Source organism: Balaenoptera physalus (genome assembly GCF_965194825.1).
Source record: "Balaenoptera physalus genome assembly, chromosome: 4".
Taxonomy (NCBI): domain Eukaryota; kingdom Metazoa; phylum Chordata; class Mammalia; order Artiodactyla; family Balaenopteridae; genus Balaenoptera; species Balaenoptera physalus.
Window position 1 is genome coordinate 78,007,407 of NC_138891.1, and position 19,806 is coordinate 78,027,212.

Consider the following 19,806-nt stretch of genomic DNA (forward strand, 5'->3'; position numbering starts at 1 on the left):
TAAAAATGGATTAGAGACCTAAATGTAAGACTGGAAACTATAAAACTCTTAGAGGAAAACATAGGAAGAACACTCTTTGACATAAATCACAGCAAGATCTTTTTTGACCCACCTCCTAGAGTAATGGAAAGAAAAACAAAAATAAACAAATGGGACCTAATGAAACTTAAAAGCTTCTGCATAGCAAAGGAAGCCATAAAAAAGACGAAAAGACAGCCCTCAGAATGGGAGAAAATATTTGCAAATGAATAAACGGACAAAGAGTTAATCTCCAAAATTTATAAACAGCTCATGCAGCTCAATATTAAAAAAACAAACAACCCAATCCAAAAATGGGCAGAAGACCTAAATAAACTTTTTTCCAAAGAAGACATACAGATGGCCAAGAAGCACATGAAAAGCTGCTCAACATCACTAATTATTAGAGAAATGCAAATCAAAACTACAATGAGGTATCACCTCACACCAGTTAAAATGGGCATCATCAGAGAATCTACAAACAACAAATGCTGGAGAGGGTGTGGAGAAAACGGAACCCTCTTGCACTGTGGTGGAAATGTAAATTGATACAGCCACTATGGAGAACAGGATGGAGGTTCCTTAAAAAACTAAAAATAGAATTACCATATGACCCAGCAATCCCACTACTGGGCATATACCCAAAGAAAACCATAATTCAAAAAGACACATGCACCCCAATGTTCATTGCAGCACTAGTTACAATAGCCAGGTCATGGAAGCAACCTAAATGTCCATCGACAGACGAAGGGATAAAGAAGATGTGGTACATATATACAATGGAATATTAGTCAGCCATAAAAAGGGATGAAATTGGATCATTTGTGGAGACGTGGATGGATCTAGAGACTGTCATACAGAGTGAAATAAGCCAGAAAAAGAAAAACAAATATCGTATATTAACGCATATATGTGGAACCTAGAAAAATGGTACAGATGAACCGGTTTGCAGGGCAGAAGTACAGACACAGATGTAGAGAACAAACGTATGGGCACCAAGGGAGGAAAGCAGCGGGGGGTGGGGGGGGTGGGGGGATGAATTGGGAGATTGGGATTGACATGTACACACTGATGTGTATAAAATGGGTGACTAATAAGAACCTGCTGTATAAAAAAATAAATAAAATAAAATTCAAAAAAAAAATTACACAGGAAAGGGTTAAATTAAGATCTTCATAATCAGAATGGGGGAAAGGTAGCTGTGTCAGGATTGATTTAATATTTTCCCCAGTGTTGTGGGACATGCATAAAGTAAAAGCTGATTATTATGAGTCTGAATTTGACTTTCATTTGAATTTTCAGTTAAGAGTCTGATACAGTATCTTTACACACTGGTTTGGCAGATCCAGTGGGTGAATGTCATCTATTAAAAGTCAGGCAGACAAGATAATTTCCTGCTCATCAGAGAAGGTTCAATACATGATCATTAAATATTTCCATGACTTTCTATAGTACTGATACTAAAATTAAAATAAACTGCCTTTCAATTAAAAAGTCAAGGTAATTTAGCAGAACAAACACAATGCTGACACAGATTTCTTTTTTCAAAGAAGCTGATAAAATTTCATAGACTCATAATTTGAATTGCAAAAAACAAAGTCCTCTGTACCACAAAATACACTAACAAAGGCTGTATTTCAAGAATATGACTTGGATCATAACCCTGAAAGAATTCTTCTCTCCACCCCTGCTTCCAGTGACAAACCAAATTACTAAACTTTAGGGAAGTAAAACTATGTATGAATACATTTTTATTAATCAAATCACTCAAACCTTAGGTGATCAGTAGTTATAAAACAAATCACAAAATTTCAGTGAAGATGTATTTCCACTCAGCACTGAATGAGATTCTCAAGATATCAAAAACAATCACAACTTCAAATCTTAGATTTATATAATTTTTTAAACAATTTTTAAAACTGCTTTTAAAAATATTATCGTATTTAACTATCGTATCAACTCTTTGAGGCAGGTAAAGTAAGATGAAGTGCCTGAAATTCTGAAAGTCAAAATGACGTATATAGAAACAATGTAAATTACCAGTGCTAATAACAATAGTATAATTAAGGCCTACAGAATCTAGCGTGCTTTCCACCAAGCCACTGTATCAGATTGAAAAAAAGTTCTTCTTTTATAATATTTCTTTTATTCAGTGGTATTGACACAAAAGGAATGCTTCTCAAATCTGTATTCCACACAGAAGCTGGAAGTGACTGCTCATAAGACAGATGACAGAATAAAAAACAGAGCACCAAAAGGTTACAGACAAAAAAGATGAAATTTAATCATGATAAATGTAAAATGGGTCCAAAAATGATTGCTTAGATATATAATAGGGAAAAGTTAGCTTAAGCCTTTCTTCAAAACCATTTAAAAAAAATAAAAAAACATTTATCAAGTGCCTTTTATACGAAAGCAGCTACGCTGGAACAGTAAATAGGACACTATCCTCAAATCATTCCTAATCTAAAGGAATATGACGGACACCTATGGGCTCAGCAGCCATTTATATGCACAGTGTTAACATAATTATACTTCATTCTCTTTAAAAGAAACAAAAAAAAGCTATGAGAAGCCACAGCCTCCTAGCGTTAGGTGCCAAGTGCAGCAGGGAAAGTGTGCTAAATTCTAGTAATACTGTTTAAGGAGGAGCCTGACAAGCTATGGTAGGTTTAGAAGACAGTGACTATGCTTGTCAGTGGTGTGGAATCTATGTCTGATGAGGAAACGTTATGAAAATTGGGGGATGTTTAGATTAATGGCTAAGTCCAGACATGACTGACATATTCAAATGTTCTGAGGGCTGTCAACAGAAGAGGGAGGTGGCCGACTTGCTCTGTGGGAGTTGTGCTGCTCCAAATAAGTAATAGCTTGATAGGAGGAAGAATTTCCCAGGACCCAGAGCTGATTAACAAGGGAGGTTTTCATTCAAGTTGTGGTCATATGAACATACATCTGGATTGTAATGGAAGAGACTCATTTATTGAGTAAGTTATATCAGATGATGACTAAGGTTCATTTAAGTAGATCAATAACAAATTTAGATACGTGTAAGTAAAGAGCTTAACTAGGATAATAAAAAAAAATCTAAAAGGTGCTTCTTAGTGGGTAAGAATAATAGAAATTTTTTTTACAGTTTTATTAAGAAGCATTATAAATATGAAATAAGGATTATAAAATAACAATACATTTTTATCATAAATTATTTTAATGATTAGAATCAAGAAATTTCCCTAAATAGTAGGTTTATAACATCAATACACTTTATTAGATAAATTTTTATTATTGTGCACACTGACTGAATTTTTATTTCATGATAAAAGTTAGGAAAGTTAACTGGGAATTATTAGATTAGACATTTATTTAAAATATTTATAAAAACTAAATTAAACTTGATATTGCAAGTGAAAATACTCCTTTTGGAAATAAAGACATACACATAAAGGCAAACGGTAAACATTCAAAAGTTTGCCAACTACAGAGTTTTTCATACGTTTTGGGCATGTTGAATATATAGAATACATATGTATGTATATACACATACACTGATATACATTGCTATATCATCGAGCTGTGCCTTTCTTCTCAGCCTCACATTTTCTTCCTAAAAATGATTACTGTGGCCGTCATGGTCTATCACTAATTAAAATACACAGTACAGGACTTCCCTGATGGTCCAGTGGTGAAGAGTCTGCCTTCCAATGCAGGGGACGCGGGTTTGATCCCTGATTGGGGAACTGGGATCCCACATGCTGCAGATAAACTAATCCCGCGCGCCACAACTACTGAGCTTGTGTTCCTCAACTAGAGAAGAGAAAACCCGCACGCCGCAACTGGAGAGAAGTCTGCATACCGCAATGAAAGATCCCGCGTGCCACAACTAAGACCTGACGCAGCCATAAAAAAAATAAATAGGGCTTCCCTGGTGGCGCAGTGGTTGAGAGTCTGCCTGCCAATGCAGGGGACACGGGTTCGAGCCCTGGTCTGGGAGGATCCCACATGCTGCGGAGTGACTAGGCCCGTGGGCCACAATTGCTGAGCCTGCGCGTCTGGAGCCTGTGCTCCACAACAAGAGAGGCTGCGATAGTGAGAAGGCCCGCGCACCGCGATGAAGAGTGACCCCCACTTGCCGCAACTAGAGAAAGCCGTCACACAGAAATGAAGACCCAACACAGCCATAAATAAATAAATAAATAAATAAAATTTAAATAAATAAATAAATAAATAAATAAAATAAAATAAAAAGTAAAATAAAATATGCAGTAATGAAACTGGGGTTCCAAAAGAGGAGGGGGCATATTTTGCTGCAATATTCATTAATGGTGATGGTTTTCTTTCCACGTGTTATTACTTTGTGGGTGTCCCTTGTTTAGCCCCTTTGGTGGCAAACTTTAGTCCTATAAAGACTGACAGTTATGTTTAGAGTCCCTTATGGCTGGAAGGCACAGTTATTATCTTGCAGAAATGAAGCACAACTAATAATTCTTTGAAACAGTGGGCCCAGAGTAGAGATTGGTTGGGAAATCAGATATCCTAAGTAGTATAGGTTTATCAGTAACTTTTAAGCTCCCAAAGAATGACATATGGTTCTGCAGAAGGCAATGTACTATTAAATCATGGAACACTGACTGATCACCTGGTCAAACCCTCTATTTTCAAGAAACACAAATTCTATTTGAAGACTTTTTTCTCTTCTTGAAAATCTCCATGGATAAACATTACATGACCTCAGTAAGAAGCGTTTCTCTGAGCATTTCACAAATCCATTCTCGTCTTTTAATCCATGTTCTATTTCTGCTTCTTAATCAGTCATGAACACGAGTAATCACTTTTAGTTCATAAAACTGAAAATAATAATTCACTCCTTAGCCTTCTTTCTTTAAAGCTTAAAATCCCTAATTTCCTTAATAATGTGCATTTCTTTAATCATGATCATCCTTTTCTGAATTTTCTCATTTCTCCCCATTTTTGGGCAAGTGTATGTTTTTATTTCTTTGCATGCTATTAAAATGGGACATAATTATCTTAACAAAGGCAAATGCATGAAAATATATTAAGATGATTACTCTCTAACCTATACATGTCACATGCCTTTCAATACAACCAAATATATTTCCTTTCTTCAATTATCACTTAAAGCCAGCTTGTAGTCGGCTATCACCCTCAAGGGGCTTCTATCCAGCTAATCACCTTCCCTTATTCTCACCACCCATTATCTGTTTCCGACATCACCATCATGGCATCTTAGTAACTTGCATTCGATGAAGAACCTCTCCCAAAGCATCTTCTGTTCAACAGTCAAATTACACTGTTTCAGCAAACTCAACACCAAAGTGCTAACATTTTTCAAAATGCCATTTTCAAAGTATTCATCTATTTGGTGAAAAATGACATGTGAATTGTGGCTAGCATGGCTAGACATCTAGTTCTCAGATAAAGTACATAATGTATTTCCATAATTTTGTTTACAGCATAAGCTTCAAGATTTTGAAACTCCTATTATCTAGTCATGAGTTTATTTATTGCCCTATTATAGCTAATTCAATTAATGAAGATATAATACAATATTAAATATTGAGTTTCCCTAAAGAAATAATAAAAACATACCACTGAGAGCCTCCAAGAGGATGTATGTAAGCAAGTACATATACCAAAATAGTACATCTTTAGATAGAATGGAATGATCCAGTTTTTCTTCTATAGAGATGGCAACAGTAATATCAAGATCAGTGGACTACAGAAAGATTGCATTAGAAGGTTCTAGCAGTAGTAGCACTTATAACACAAGGGTTGAACAAAATTAATAGCTTTTAATTTATTATGTCAACAGTTATAATTAATGTGTATTTTTCAAACACTTTTCATGTAAATTCTTCTGATTTATAAAAAGTAATAATAGAAACACTAAGTTTGCTAGAAACTGGAAAAAGACTAGATATTTTCCTGATTAAAAAAAGAATGACTCTGGTAAAAAAAGAAACATGAATTTGCCATTACTGACTTTAAATATCAGCCTAAAGGTCTAGATGTGTCTATAATTAGATTTTGTAGTAAGTTCCCTTTCATGAAACCTTTTTTACTTAAAAGGAATTAGGTCAGATTTTTACAAAGGCAGTAAGAGTATCTGTGACAGATTTATTCAAATTCTCTTTTGTTCCATTAAAATATGCCCTTTTGCCTTCTTACAGCTAGTGCTGAATAACAGAGTGGCTAAGTTTCCTGACTATTATTGGCAATAAGTCATATCTACTGAGATTCAAAATGGAGACAAAATATACTTCATTCATTCACTCATTCATTCATTACTCAGGGCTTATGCTAGGTACTGGGGTGGGAGTTGGGGGTCAGAATTTAAAAGGCAAAAGTCCATGCTCCAGATTTTCAGACTGGTAGGGAGATAAGACATATACTCAAGTAACTATTAAGTGGTATCAGGAAAGAGAAAAAAAATACTACGGTAATTCAGAGAAGGTATGTGAACAAATCTAGTCCTTAACCCAGTGTATTTGTAAGTTAAAAATGCATCTTTGTAGAGCAGAAACTAACACAGCAATGTAAAGCAATTATACTCCAATAAAGATATTTTTAAAAATGCATCTTTCAGGAGTTTCTAAGTGACATTAATAAACAGACTTACATTCGAAAACAGTAGAATTTATAAATTCAATGGTTAAGATGTCTACCTCAAACTCAACCTCTCAATTCTAGCCTTGATTTAATTTAGAATTCTGCTTTCCTTTCTGTCCAACATAATTATTTTTAAGGACAGAATGGGAAAACAGTCTTGACTGGGGTCAATTACATCAATTTTCTTTAAAGATTTAAAAGGATGCATAGTTTTCACAATAAATGCTGGAGAGGGTGTGGAGAAAAGGGAACCCTCTTGCACTGTTGGTGGGAATGTAAATTGATACAGCCACTATGGAGAACAGTATGGAGGTTCCTATAAAACTAAAAATAGAACTACCATACAACCCAGCAATCCCACTACTGGGCATATACCCTGAGAAAACCATAATTCAAAAAGAGTCATGGACCACAACGTTCATTGCAGCTCTATTTACAATAGCCAGGACATGGAAGCAACCTAAGTGTCCATCGACAGATGCATGGATAAAGAAGATGTGGCACATATGTACAATGGAATATTACTCAGCCATAAAAAGAAACGAAATTGAGTTATTTGTAGTGAGGTGGATGGACCTAGAGTCTGTCATACAGAGTGAAGTAAGTCAAAAAGAGAAAAACAAATACCATATGCTAACACATATATATGGAATCTAAAAAAAAAAAAAAAGGTTCTGAAGAACCTAGGGGCAGGACGGGAATAAAGACGCAGATGTAGAGAATGGACTTGAGGACACAGGGAGGGGGAAGGGTAAGCTGGGACGAAGTGAGAGAGTGGCATGGACTTATATATATGACCAAATGTAAAACAGATAGCTAGTTGGAAGCAGCCGCATAGCACAGGGAGATCAGCTCGGTGCTTTGTGACCACCTAGAGGGGTGGGATAGGGAGGGTGGGAGGGAGACGCAAGAGGGAGGAGATATGGGGATATGTGTATATGTATAGCTGATTCACTTTGTTATAAAGCAGAAACTAACACACCATTGTAAAGCAATTATATTCCAATAAAGTTGTTAAAAAAATAAAATAAAAAGATGCATAGTTTTCAAACATATATATACGTTTTCTGATTATAAAAGTAAAACAAATTCAGTGTTACAAATCCAGACAAAAAAGGAGGTAAAAAACTAAATCTCCTCCATCCAGAGATAAAACTGTTAATTTTATCAGGTTAAATAGCAAATACATGAAATTTAATGAACGTACTACCTTATAATGAATATTCTGCACTTAATTCAAGGGAGCAAATCTGTTCATCATGTACTCATGACTATATTCTTGTGAAACCTAACAGATGCATACTTGACATACAGTATCACAAAAAAAAATTTGAGTGTAATGCTATGTACAAGAAGAGTTGTAAACTAAAACTGTTCCACCAGAATGTTGTACAGCTGCTAAAGTTGAAACTATACCAGAATAATAAAAAATTCTGGCTCAGGACACTCGCCAAAATTGCTCAAAACCCTAATGAAGGAATGTTAGTATATTAAAAGTGTGAAGTATCCAAAGAAAGATTACTCTGGACAACAGGGATTTATAGGCAAAGCAATAAACACTGAAAAGAGGGAATCCCAGCAGGATGGTACAGAGCAGAGGTTTCCAAACCTTCCTTCTCAGCACCCTTTGTATCTCAGTAATTTTTTAGTGGTGCCTCGAGGCCAAAGGAAATAGATAACAATTCTGTTAATTACATGGTTAGGTCCAAACAACTTAATAAATATATATATGTCCTAATAATTTAGTGACCATTAAAAAATACTCATATATTGAAAGAAATAGATTTTTACTTCATTCTTAAATAACCACAATTACTTACTAATGGCATGTGTACATCTGACAGGCACTATACAACTTCTCAAATCTTGTAATCAGAACAACACTGCCACCCTCATTTCCTGTTTCACACTTATTACTGTGAGGAATGATGTCCCCTCCTTCCCCCAAAAGATATTCATGGGTGAATTCCTGGAAACTGTGAATATGTTTTCATACATGGCAAAAAGGATTAAGGCTACAGATGGAATTAAGGTTGCTAATCAGCTGATTTTAAAATTGGGAGACTATACTGGATTACCTGGGTAGACCCAATGTAATCACAAGGATCCTTAAAAGTAGAAGAAGGAGGCAGAATATGAAGTTCAGAGGAAGATGAGACCTTGGAAGGAAGGAACAATGCAATATGAGATGCAATATGAGAAGGACTTGACCTGCTGTTGCCAGCTTTACAGATGGATGAAGGGAGCCATGAGCCAAGGAATGTGGGCAGCCTCTAGAAGTTAGAGAAGGCAAGGAAACAAATTCTTCCCTAGTATCTGCCCACATTTTGATTTTAGCCTCATGAGACTCGAGTTGGACTTCTAACTTACAGAAATATACGATAATAAACTGGTGTTTTTTTAAGCCACTATGTTTGTGGTAACTTATTAACAGCAGCCATAGAAAGACTAATATAGACCCCCAAATGATACTAATAACAATTAAAAACAACTGCAGCTATAAATGTTTCAGGTCAATTGGATGAGCTAATAATAAGTAAACTGCCTATATTATACTCCTTAGCTAGACTCACAAAGAAAAAAAGAGAGCGGACTCAAATAAATAAAATCAGAAATGAAAGAGATGTTACAACTGATACCACAGAAACACAAAGGACAAGAGACTACTATGATACAATTACATGCCAACAAAATAGACAACCTAGAAGAAATGTATAAATTCCTAGAAATATACAACCTACAAAGCCTGAATTGCCATGAAATAGAAAACTTGAACAGATCAATTACTAGGAGGAGATTGGCTCAGTAATCAAAAACCTCTCAACAAACAAAGGTCCATGACCAAAAGCCTTCACTGGTGAATTCTACCAAACTTTCAGAGGTGAACTAATACCAATCCTTTTCAAACTCTTCCAGAAAACAGAAGAGGGGGAAACTTCCAAATACATTTTACAAGGCCAGCATTACCCTGATACCAAAACCAGATAAGGATGCCACAAAAAAAGAAAATTACAGGCCAATATCCCTGATGAATACAGATGCAAAAATCCTTAACAAAATAGCAAACCAAATTCAACAATACATTAGAAGGATTATACACCATGATCAAGTGAGATTTATTCCAGGGACGCAAGGCTGGTTCAACATCTGCAAATCAGTCAATGTGATACACCACGTTAACAAAATGAAGGGATAAAAATCATGTGATCATCCCAATAGACAGAGAAAAAGCATTTGACAAAATTCAACACCCATTTATGATAAAAATGCTCAACACAGCAGGTATAAAGGGAATGTATCTCAACATAATAAAGGCCATATATGACAAGATCACAGTTAACATCATACTCAATGGTAAAAAGCTGAAAGCTTTTCCTCTAAGATCAGCAACAAGACAAGGATAACCACTCTCCCCACTTTTATTCAATGTGGTATTCGGAAGTCCTAGTCACAGCAATTGGGCAAGAAAAAAAAAAAAAGGCATCCAAACTGGGAAGGAAGAAGCAAAACTGACACTATTTGCAGATGACATATTATATACAGAAAATCCTAAAGATTCCATCAAAAAACTGTTGGAACTAATAAATTCAGTAAAATTGTAGGCTACAAAATCAACAGAAAAATCTTACATTTCTCTACACTAGGAATGAACTATCTGAAAGAGAAATGAAGAAAAAAAATCCCATTTACAATTATATCAAAATAATAAAATACCTAGGAATAAAATAAACCAAGGAGGTGAAAGATATGATATTGAAAACTTAAAGACATTAATTAAAGAAACTGAAGAAGACATAAATAAATGGAAAGATATTCTGTGCTCATAGATTGGAAGAATTACTGCTGTTAAAATGTCCATACTACCCAAAGCGATCTACAGATTCAAAGCAATCCCTATCAAAATTCCAATGGCATTTTTCACAGAAATAGAACAAACAATCCCAAAATTTGTGTGGAACCACAAAAGACCCTGGATAGCTAAAGCAACCTTGAGAAAGAAGAACAAAGCCGGAGGCATCACACGCCCTGATTTCAAACAATATTACAAAGCTATAGTAATTAACATAGTATAGTACTGGCATAAAAACTGAGACATAGATCAGTGGAACAGAACAGAGAGCCCAGAAATAAACCTACACACTTATGGTCAATTAATTTACAACAAAAAAGCCAGGACTATGCAATGGGGAAAGGACAGCCTCTTAATAAATGATATTAGGAAAACTGGACAACCACATGCAAAAGAATGAACTTGGACCACTATCTTACACCGTATGCAAAAATTAACATAAAATTGATCAGAGACTTGAATGTAAGACCTGAAACCATAAAACTCCTAGAACAAAATATAGGCAGTAAGTTCCTTGACATAGGTCTTGGCAATAATTTTTTGAATCTGACACCAAAAGTGAAAGAACAAAAGTGAAAATGAACAACTGGGACTACATCAAACTAAAGAGCTTCTGCACAGCAAAGGAAACCATCAACAAATGAAAACGCAACCTACTGAATGGGAGAAAATTGCAAACCATATATCTGATAAGGGATTAATATCCAAAATATACAAAGAATTCATACAATTCAGTACCAAAAAGCAAAAAATGCAATTAAAAAATGGGCAGAAGATCCGAATACTCATTTTTCCAAAGAAGACATACAGGTGTCCAACAGACAAAAGAAGTTCAATATCATTAATCATCAGGGAAACACAAATCAAAATCACGAGATACTACCTCACACCTGTCAGAATGGCTATTATCAATAAGACAAGAAATAACAAGTGTTGGCAAGGATGTGGAGAAAAGGGAACCCTCCTACACTGTTGGTGGGAATGTAAATTGATACAGCCACTATGGAAAACAGTATGGAGGTTCCTCAAAAAACTAAAAATAGAACTACCATATGATCCAGCAATTCCATTTATCTGAAGGAACTGAAATCACTATCTCAAAAAGATATCTACACACCCCCCTTGTTCACTGCAGCATTATTTACAATAGCTAAGATATGGAAACAACCTAAGTGTCCATCAAAGGATGAATGGATAAAGAAATTGTGGAATATATATGCAATAGAATATTACTCAGCCATAAAGAATGAAATCTTGCTATTTGTGACATGTTTAGATCTTGAGGATATTATGCTAAGTGAAGTAAGTCAGACAGAGAAAGACAAATATTGTATGATCTCTCTTATATATGGAATCAAAAACAAACAAACAAAAAAACCCAACAAACCAAGCTCACAGAAACAGAGAACAGACTGGTGGTTGCAAGAGGTGGGGGGCGGTGGGAGAAATGGTGAACTGTTTGGTTTTCGTTTTTGTTTTTAGTTTAAATAAATGGAATAAAATTTTCTTAAAAAGGCTAAATATAAAATAAACCTATAGGTGCTCATTCAAAGAACTTTACTGGTGTGTACTTGAAACATCATAGCTTTTTGCTTTTGTTCATTTTCCTTCCTGTTTAACAATCACGTAATGGCTATAAAGAAGATAAAAAATACTTGTATTATGCTCTGATATGATTTTTAAAAGAATATAAGCTTTTCCATGCTATATAAGCTTAGGCTAAAGATTATACATTTCCATATGCAAAATCCAATGGAAATGTTTTTAGTTATTTCTTGAGCTCTTTTTAGATAGGATGATGGTCTGATGGCTAGACAAGGGAGACCTTTTTGTATATTTAACAATTACTTATGGAAGAAGTCCTACTGTCAGTGTGTATATACTTCTATAAACTGAAACTATTTATTCAAAGTTCAAAACAGTCTGTGCTCACCTGTGGTTAAAGGCAGGTGTGTGATGCTGTTCAAACAGGTCAGGGTGAACCACGTGGATGATAGTGTAGCCCCAGAAAACAGGAGGAGAAGAATTAGTTTCAGCATACCCCTGATAAAATCTGCAAACCTGAAAAGAAACAATGTTCTATGAATGCTAGCTGGATTTTTAAAATACCATTTACATCAATGACACATTTTCATTAAACAATAATTTCTTGAAAAAATTTCAATGCTTTTAAAAGCAAGTTTTTTGATTTTTTAAAACTGATACATTTTATGTGTTTGTGTGTGTGTGATAAATGTTGCTTTGTGATAAATGCGTTCTTTTTTCTCTTACAAAACACATAAAATGTGATCTCTGTTCTGGATCTGTAAGTTACAGGATGGATTCTGAGTTTTTAATTGCCACTTTACTTTCTTTATATATTTTTCTGTAATTTCCAAACATCCTATAATGAGCACATATTTTCCTAGTTTTAGAAAATAGGCTAACTTGTTGATGTAAACTTGTAAAGATGGCTCTCCCAAAATTCAAACTCACCTAGAGAACAAATACAAATGGTTACACCAGAGCCTTTGGGGTCCTATACGGTCTGGTCTCTGCCTCCACTTTCCCTTTGCCTTATTATTCTCCAGCTGCACAGCCCTGTTTCTGTTTCTCCTACATGCTAAGGTTGTTTCCCACAGCAACGGTAGCTTTTGCACCTGTCCTGGAATGCTGGTACCCCCAGATTGTCATATGACTTACTCCTGCTTATTCTTCAGGTCATTTGGGTCTCCGTTCAGCAAGGCTCTCCATGCTTGTGGAGGAAGCCCTCCCCATCCCAACTCCACACTCTATTTTCTCCATAGCATTTAACTCTATTGGAATTTCTCGTTTTTGCATTTATTGTTTGTCTTCCCTATCAGACTATAAGCTTTGTAAGAGCAAAAACGTAGCTCTAGAATAGTGAATTTATTCTAAAATTTGTGTATAATATTTCCCAGCATTTTAAGTTCTCAAAAATCCTGCTTTGTCTTGAATTAACATGAAACTCCTGGTTGAGATGCTTATCGTTTAGTCATGACCAAAAAGTTTTCCATTTGCCAACTGTTTTTCCTCTTCTACTGATGAACCGTTGATTATATAAGCACAGTCCTCTTGCTGTGCCTGTACACAGCTTACTCTGTCCTTCAGAATTGTTCCTATTGTAGAAAAACTGATGCCATCCCAAATATAACATTTACCATGTTTTCTCTGTTTTTTTTTTTTTTTTTTTTAAAGCACCATCGGTTTTTTTTTAAATTAATTAATTAATTTATTTATTTTTGGCTGTGTTGGGTCTTCGTTTCTGTGCGAGGGCTTTCTCTAGTTGTGGCAAGCGGGGGCCACTCTTCATCGCGATGCGCGGGCCTCTCACTATCGCGGCCTCTCTTGTTGTGGAGCACAGGCTCCAGACGCGCAGGCTCAGTAGTTGTGGCTCACGGGCCTAGTCGCTCTGCGGCATGTGGGATCTTCCCAGACCAGGGCACGAACCCATGTCCCCTGCATTAGCAGGCAGATTCTCAACCACTGCGCCACCAGGGAAGCCCCTTCTCTGTTTTTTAAATTGATTTTAATTTCTACTGTAATTATATGACTGGCAATACTATCTTTCATTTTGCACTTATTTGATGTGATGTGGTTAATCATGTTTGTAAAGTGTAATCTAGACTAAAACGACTTCCTATGAGAGCTGATGCCATCTTTTGGTGGGAAAAATGGATGCACCTTTGCCTAGTGACTTTGGTTAGTTCTCTACTATGAAAATTCACAAACAGAAAATTCTTACGTACTCTGAAAAAGGTTCCACAGCTTGATGGAAATGCCCCTCAAGAAAATCCAAATGCTTTGTTATAATTCCATGCTCACCACTTTTCTGATTTATATTTTGCTATGCTGCATAAACTTACTTGTCAGATGGGCAGATGGCCAGGTATGAGAGAATAAAACAGTTTTCTGGTACAATCAGAATTGAGTGAAGTTGAACAGTGAGTAAATTTTCCAGGGCCTGATCCTACAAGAATAAACTGACTACTCTGGTCTACCAATTTTAGATACCTAGTCCTTTCAAATGGGCTAATACCATCAAAGTGTACTGTTAGGACCAAAGTATTACATTTAGTAGTAACCTTTAGTAATATAATCACAAAAAAAAACCACCCAAAGCAGGAGATTCTGTTCTAGGGATCCCAAAAAGGCTGTTTTGAATATAATCTAAAAATTGATTTTAGGCTTAGGAGATACCTACAATTGATTTTGGATCCCAGAGTAAGGGCAGTACTTTTTAGAACTTCCATTTCAACAATTTAAAAACAGAAATGTCCTCATTCTAACTTTTCCATATAGTTAAAATTAAGGGTTTGTAGAACAAAATAAAGAGAAAGGAGCATATGAGATGTCATTTCTGATACATAATATGTCCCTCTTTGACCTATGTGGTGCTCAGAAAAGGATTTGGTAAATGATGACTCGCTATCATTGGCTTGGAGATTTAATTAGAAAAATTAGATATGATTCTTATCAAATGTGATAGGTCAATGTATTCTAGTATCAGTGTAGTGATTTCCTACAAATAGCTATGCTCCTATTCTTCTTTAGCTTTTTGATTTTATCCTCATATTTTCCTAACTTATAAAAACCTCAGATAAAGTGATTTAGAAATTACAGTGACAATTTATTCTTTCATTAGCCCAGAAACACTAGGCAAACTGTAAGGTTTAGATATTATATTATCCTGTGTCAATTGTGTTTAAATATTTAGATAGCAAGATGCTTCACGTATCTTATTTGATCTCCCCAAATATGTAATTAGATTCTTCCATTCCTGCTAAAATTGACTGTCCAATTTTGTTTTTGATTAAGCAGGGTAAAATGACTTGGAAAGTGAATGAACATTATCTCACTGGAAACACCAAGAGTAGTTTTATAGGTAGTTACCTACATGAGTGACATTTTCATTCTTTCCTTTTTTTAGAATAAATGAGGCTTTTTCCTTCTTCTGTCTCTTTCTAAAAATGTATTGTCATAATGGTTAAGATCAGAGGGAGTTTGATGAAACTCTAAGTCTTTATGGACATTTTTCATCAAAATGTGGTAACTATAGCATCATACCTGCCAAAAATGACCAGAAATAAATATCTGCTAATCAGGATACTGACTTTTCATGGAAAGTTCTAGAGATGCTCTTATGAGTGATTCCTTTCAATTCTTTTCTAATCTCAATAACTATCAATTTGCCTTTATTACTGTATACTCTTCCTTGGGTCCCATTTGTAGATGTTGTTCTCTAATAATATGGAGAAAGTCAGCTTAATTACACTGGAAATACATCTCTAGTCTCCAAAAACATTTTAGGATGGACTACTCCTGTGAAGGTTTCTTGTAGCAGCAAATTCTACCTACTGCATGTGAATTTTCTTATAGCCTGAACAAGTGCCCTTATCTGACTTTTGCCTGTTTTACTTTTCCTTCAATTTTAATGTTTATCTAGGGGAGTGGAGTCTCCCTTTGGGCTTTTTTTGGTTCTGCCCACTCACATGTTTAACGTAAAATGTTCTCACCTTGCCATAGCTATTCCAACAACACAGCCTCCAACTATGGACCAAAATCCAATCCAGCCAGCATCTACCTGTTAAGAAAGTGACAGACACATTTAATACAAGATTATCATATTGAAGTTTAGAAGGCATGGAAAAAAAATCCTCTATTATCAGTATGTTAATAGCTAAATGGCAGCAAATCTAGTAAACACTATTTAAGAAAATGAATCAAATGAAAGGATTCATGTGTGACTAATTAATACAAACTTATCTAAATAAATACATCATTGATTAACTTTTTATTGGAATATTTAAATCAACAAAATAATCAATGTCACAAACAGATATTTTTCAAATGTGTTCTACATGCCAGGTGTTGTACCAAGAACTCTTAAGAAAACAGGCAAAGGAGAAAAGATGGTCACTGACCTAAAAAGCTTAAATACAGCCAAGATACAGGAAACTACTAGGCAATAATTAAGTGCTAAAATGTCTGGCACAAGTAAAAATGTATTAAGAGAAACACAGAAGAGTAGGGGAAAGAGAGGGTTGGGGGGCGGGGAGAGAGTATGGGTGGAGCACCTGGTGAGACTAGACAGAGAAAGAATTTGAGCTGAATTTCAAATGGATAGCTCGCTCCACTCTTGAAGAAAACATTTCCAGCCCTGCCATTTACTAGCTTTGTGACTTTGGGCAAATTATGTCGTCTTACCTATAAAATGGACTAAATGAGAGAATCTGCATATAGAACTTAGATCAGCAGTGGACATACAGGAAGTGCTCAATAAAGGTTAGAGCTGTTATTGTTACTTGATGATGTTTCTCCATCATCTAATGTCTTGTCTCTTTCCTACCTTCATGGACAAACTTATTCAGAGCAATCTACAAATGCTGCCTGTATTTCCTAATCACTCATGTATCTTTAACTCTTTTTTTTTTTTTTTATTCAAACAGAAAGTCACAAAAATTAAAATCATCCTCATCAGTTCACTCAGTTCCATGTAATTAATTTTTTTTTCATCTTGATCTTTTGTTAGCACTTTTATAAATTCATCAGTTTTCCATTAGAGCTCTGAAAATGCTTATTCATTCAGTTCAGCAGTACAGTCAGTTACCAGAAACCTGTACTTGTCAGAGTCTTTTTCTTTAACTCTTACTATGACTTGGCTTCTATCTCAACTACACCCCAAGTCTCAGTTTCCTCATTAGTAGAATGGGGATAGTAAGGATTTTTCTGAGAATTAATTAAGTTAATAAATGCAAAGTGCTCAAGACCTGTTAGCTGTCAATACCTGACATTCCGTGTGTCCCTAACAATATCGGGAGATTTTGTCTCCTCTTTCCCCTTCCCCCGGCCATCACACTTGCTTATTATCTTATTTCTTACTTCTGGACTCCTGTAATAGCAATATTTTTGCCCACTATTGCCAGAATAATTATTCCAATCATTCCACTTCCCTGCTCAGAAACAGTTACTGGCTTTCCTTGTAGTTATAGGGCAAAGTCCAAACTTGACCTGGCACTTGAGAGCTGCCCAAACTAAATTCTACCTTTTATTATTTTTCTAGTCACATTTTTCATTACAGCTGTGATAGAGCTTGTCAGCTGTCCACCAAGATATGTTATATCTTGTTCTACCAGGGCACTTAGCTAGATTACATGTCCTAGCCCCTATTCAGATACATGTGACCACATGACTAAGTTCTCATTAATGGAAGGGGAAAAAGTGAGGTGTGCTACCTCTAGGCTAGAACCTGGAAGACAGCTCTATACTCCCTCCACGCTTTCTTTCCCTTTCTGCCAGCTGGAATCTGTATGGTCATCCCACTTCACCCATGCATATAATGACAAGGTCCTAGGAGACAGAAGACCTGCAAAGTGGAAGCAACCTAGGTCTTAAATCAGTGTGAGGAAAAGAGCAGTCCCAACTGTGAACAACTGTCCTAGATTATTATGCAAACTGTCCTAGATTGCTATGTGAATGAGAAACGAATTTCTTCATAAGTCTCAGAATTTTGGGATTCTTAGTCTACTCTATGTAATACAATAACTTTATACAAATCTTCTTGCTCTACCAGTGTCTGGCTGCAGAAGCAAAGATAAATGCTCTCTGGAGAAAGATAACACCAGAAACTTAAATTATCTCTACATTTTTTTCATACTACTGGCATGAAGGGAAAGAGACTTCTCTGTTCTTCAGAATGCCCCTCTCCTTGCATTTAGCATCCATTAATACTCTGGATTAAGGTCCATTAATACTATGAGGCCCCCACAAACATTCTCATCTATCCCCTAGGTCAGTGGGGTCCTGCATCAGGTGAAGAACCACTGTGTATCTGACTGTACTAGCCCTGGTCCTTTCAGGCCATTTTGTGCTTTTCTCCTTCCCCTGTTCATGACATTTGCTTTAGTTAATAACATTCTACCCAATAATTAATTAAATTTTTTTCTTTGCTTGAATTTAATTAATTAATTGGGGGGGGCAGCACCTTCATTTGTCCACCAACCCAGAAGCTCTGCTTTTAATTTTAAATTCCATTTTATTTAATACCTGGTATGATTCACGGTCTCTGTATCTCTCAGAGTTTGTACAAAGAGACATACTTGGAAGGGCTTCTCAGGGTTTATAACATGAATCATAAGATGTGCAAAATCAGCATCATCTAAATGGGTGCTACACTTTCCTTCTTGAAACTGAGCATGCTTGGAATACCTGCCATCCAGAAAAATAGGTTAGGAAACTAAAAGAAGGCTTTCTTCTTATAGTAAAGGTACACTAGGTAATTTGGATTAATATTCTGGTTGAAAAAGCAGAAAATCTGGGGTGGAAAATCTATCTGAAGGCGGCAGAGAGCCAAGAAGGTAATCCAGAATTCTGGAACCATGATATAGGATGAGAAGGAAGCCCAGAGGAGCAAGCCTGATATGTGGGGACACTTTTCCTTAGGGGTATGTCTGCTAATTTGAGAAAAGGTAGCTAAGGGGCTAAAAAGTTACTGACAGCCTCATGGATCTAGGAAGAAAAAAATATGAGTTCGAGGCCTGCTCTAAGGTGGTTGGCCTTGTAGAAAATCCCAGACTTTAGCTGGGAACTCTGAGGGTTACACCTAAGAGCAGTGTAAATTAGAAATGGAACTGTGGAAGGAAGGAAGGGAGGAAAGGAGGAAGGAAGGAAGGGAGGAAAGGAGGAAGGAAGGAAGGGAGGAAGGAAGGAAGGGAGGAAGGAAGGAAGAAATGGAACCCTATTCTGAGGGACTAAAACCCAGCTTTAAATGATCTCAATTCTTGAAACTAGATTAAGTATCCCTAGACTCCTAAGAAAAAACATAAGTTCTTTCTGGAGGAAAAGAACATCATTTGAAGCTTAAGTTATCTCTACAACTTTTAATATACTATGTTGAGCACTCAGTCAAAAATAACTGAACACATAAGGAAATAAGAAAACATGAATGAATATCACAAATATAAAGAGACACACAGGAATCCAGATAAAGGGGTTAGGAGATACAGACTTTAAATAACTATTTTTAATAGTTCAAAAAAATAAAATACAAGATCAAGCATTTCCACAGAAATTTGGAAACTATGAAAAAGCATCAAATAAAAATTTTATAACTTAAGAATATAATAATTGAAATTAATAACTCATAGATGAGTTTAACAGCATATTAGATAGAGCTGAAAACTGAAATAGTGAGTTGGACGAGAGGCTAGGTAAAATATCCAGTTTGAAGTAGAGAAAGGCAGAAGGATAGAAAATTCAGAACAGAGAGTAAGAGACATAGGACAGACAGTGTGAAAGTATAACATATACGG

The 19,806-nt window shown here is 35.8% G+C and overlaps 1 protein-coding gene across 3 annotated transcripts in view; it reads right to left on the bottom strand.

Annotated features, from left to right (window-relative positions):
• Nucleotides 1-19,806, bottom strand: part of SLC49A4 (solute carrier family 49 member 4) — a 108,800-nt gene that overhangs the window by 35,123 nt on the left and 53,871 nt on the right. For all 3 annotated transcript variants that reach the window (XM_082459490.1, XM_082459489.1, XM_082459491.1), the window contains exons 6-7: nucleotides 16,012-16,079; nucleotides 12,429-12,556 (exon numbers count right to left, since the gene is read on the bottom strand). In XM_082459490.1, coding sequence (XP_082315616.1) covers nucleotides 12,429-12,556; nucleotides 16,012-16,079 — 196 coding nt within the window. The remainder of the gene's footprint in view (nucleotides 1-12,428; nucleotides 12,557-16,011; nucleotides 16,080-19,806) is intronic.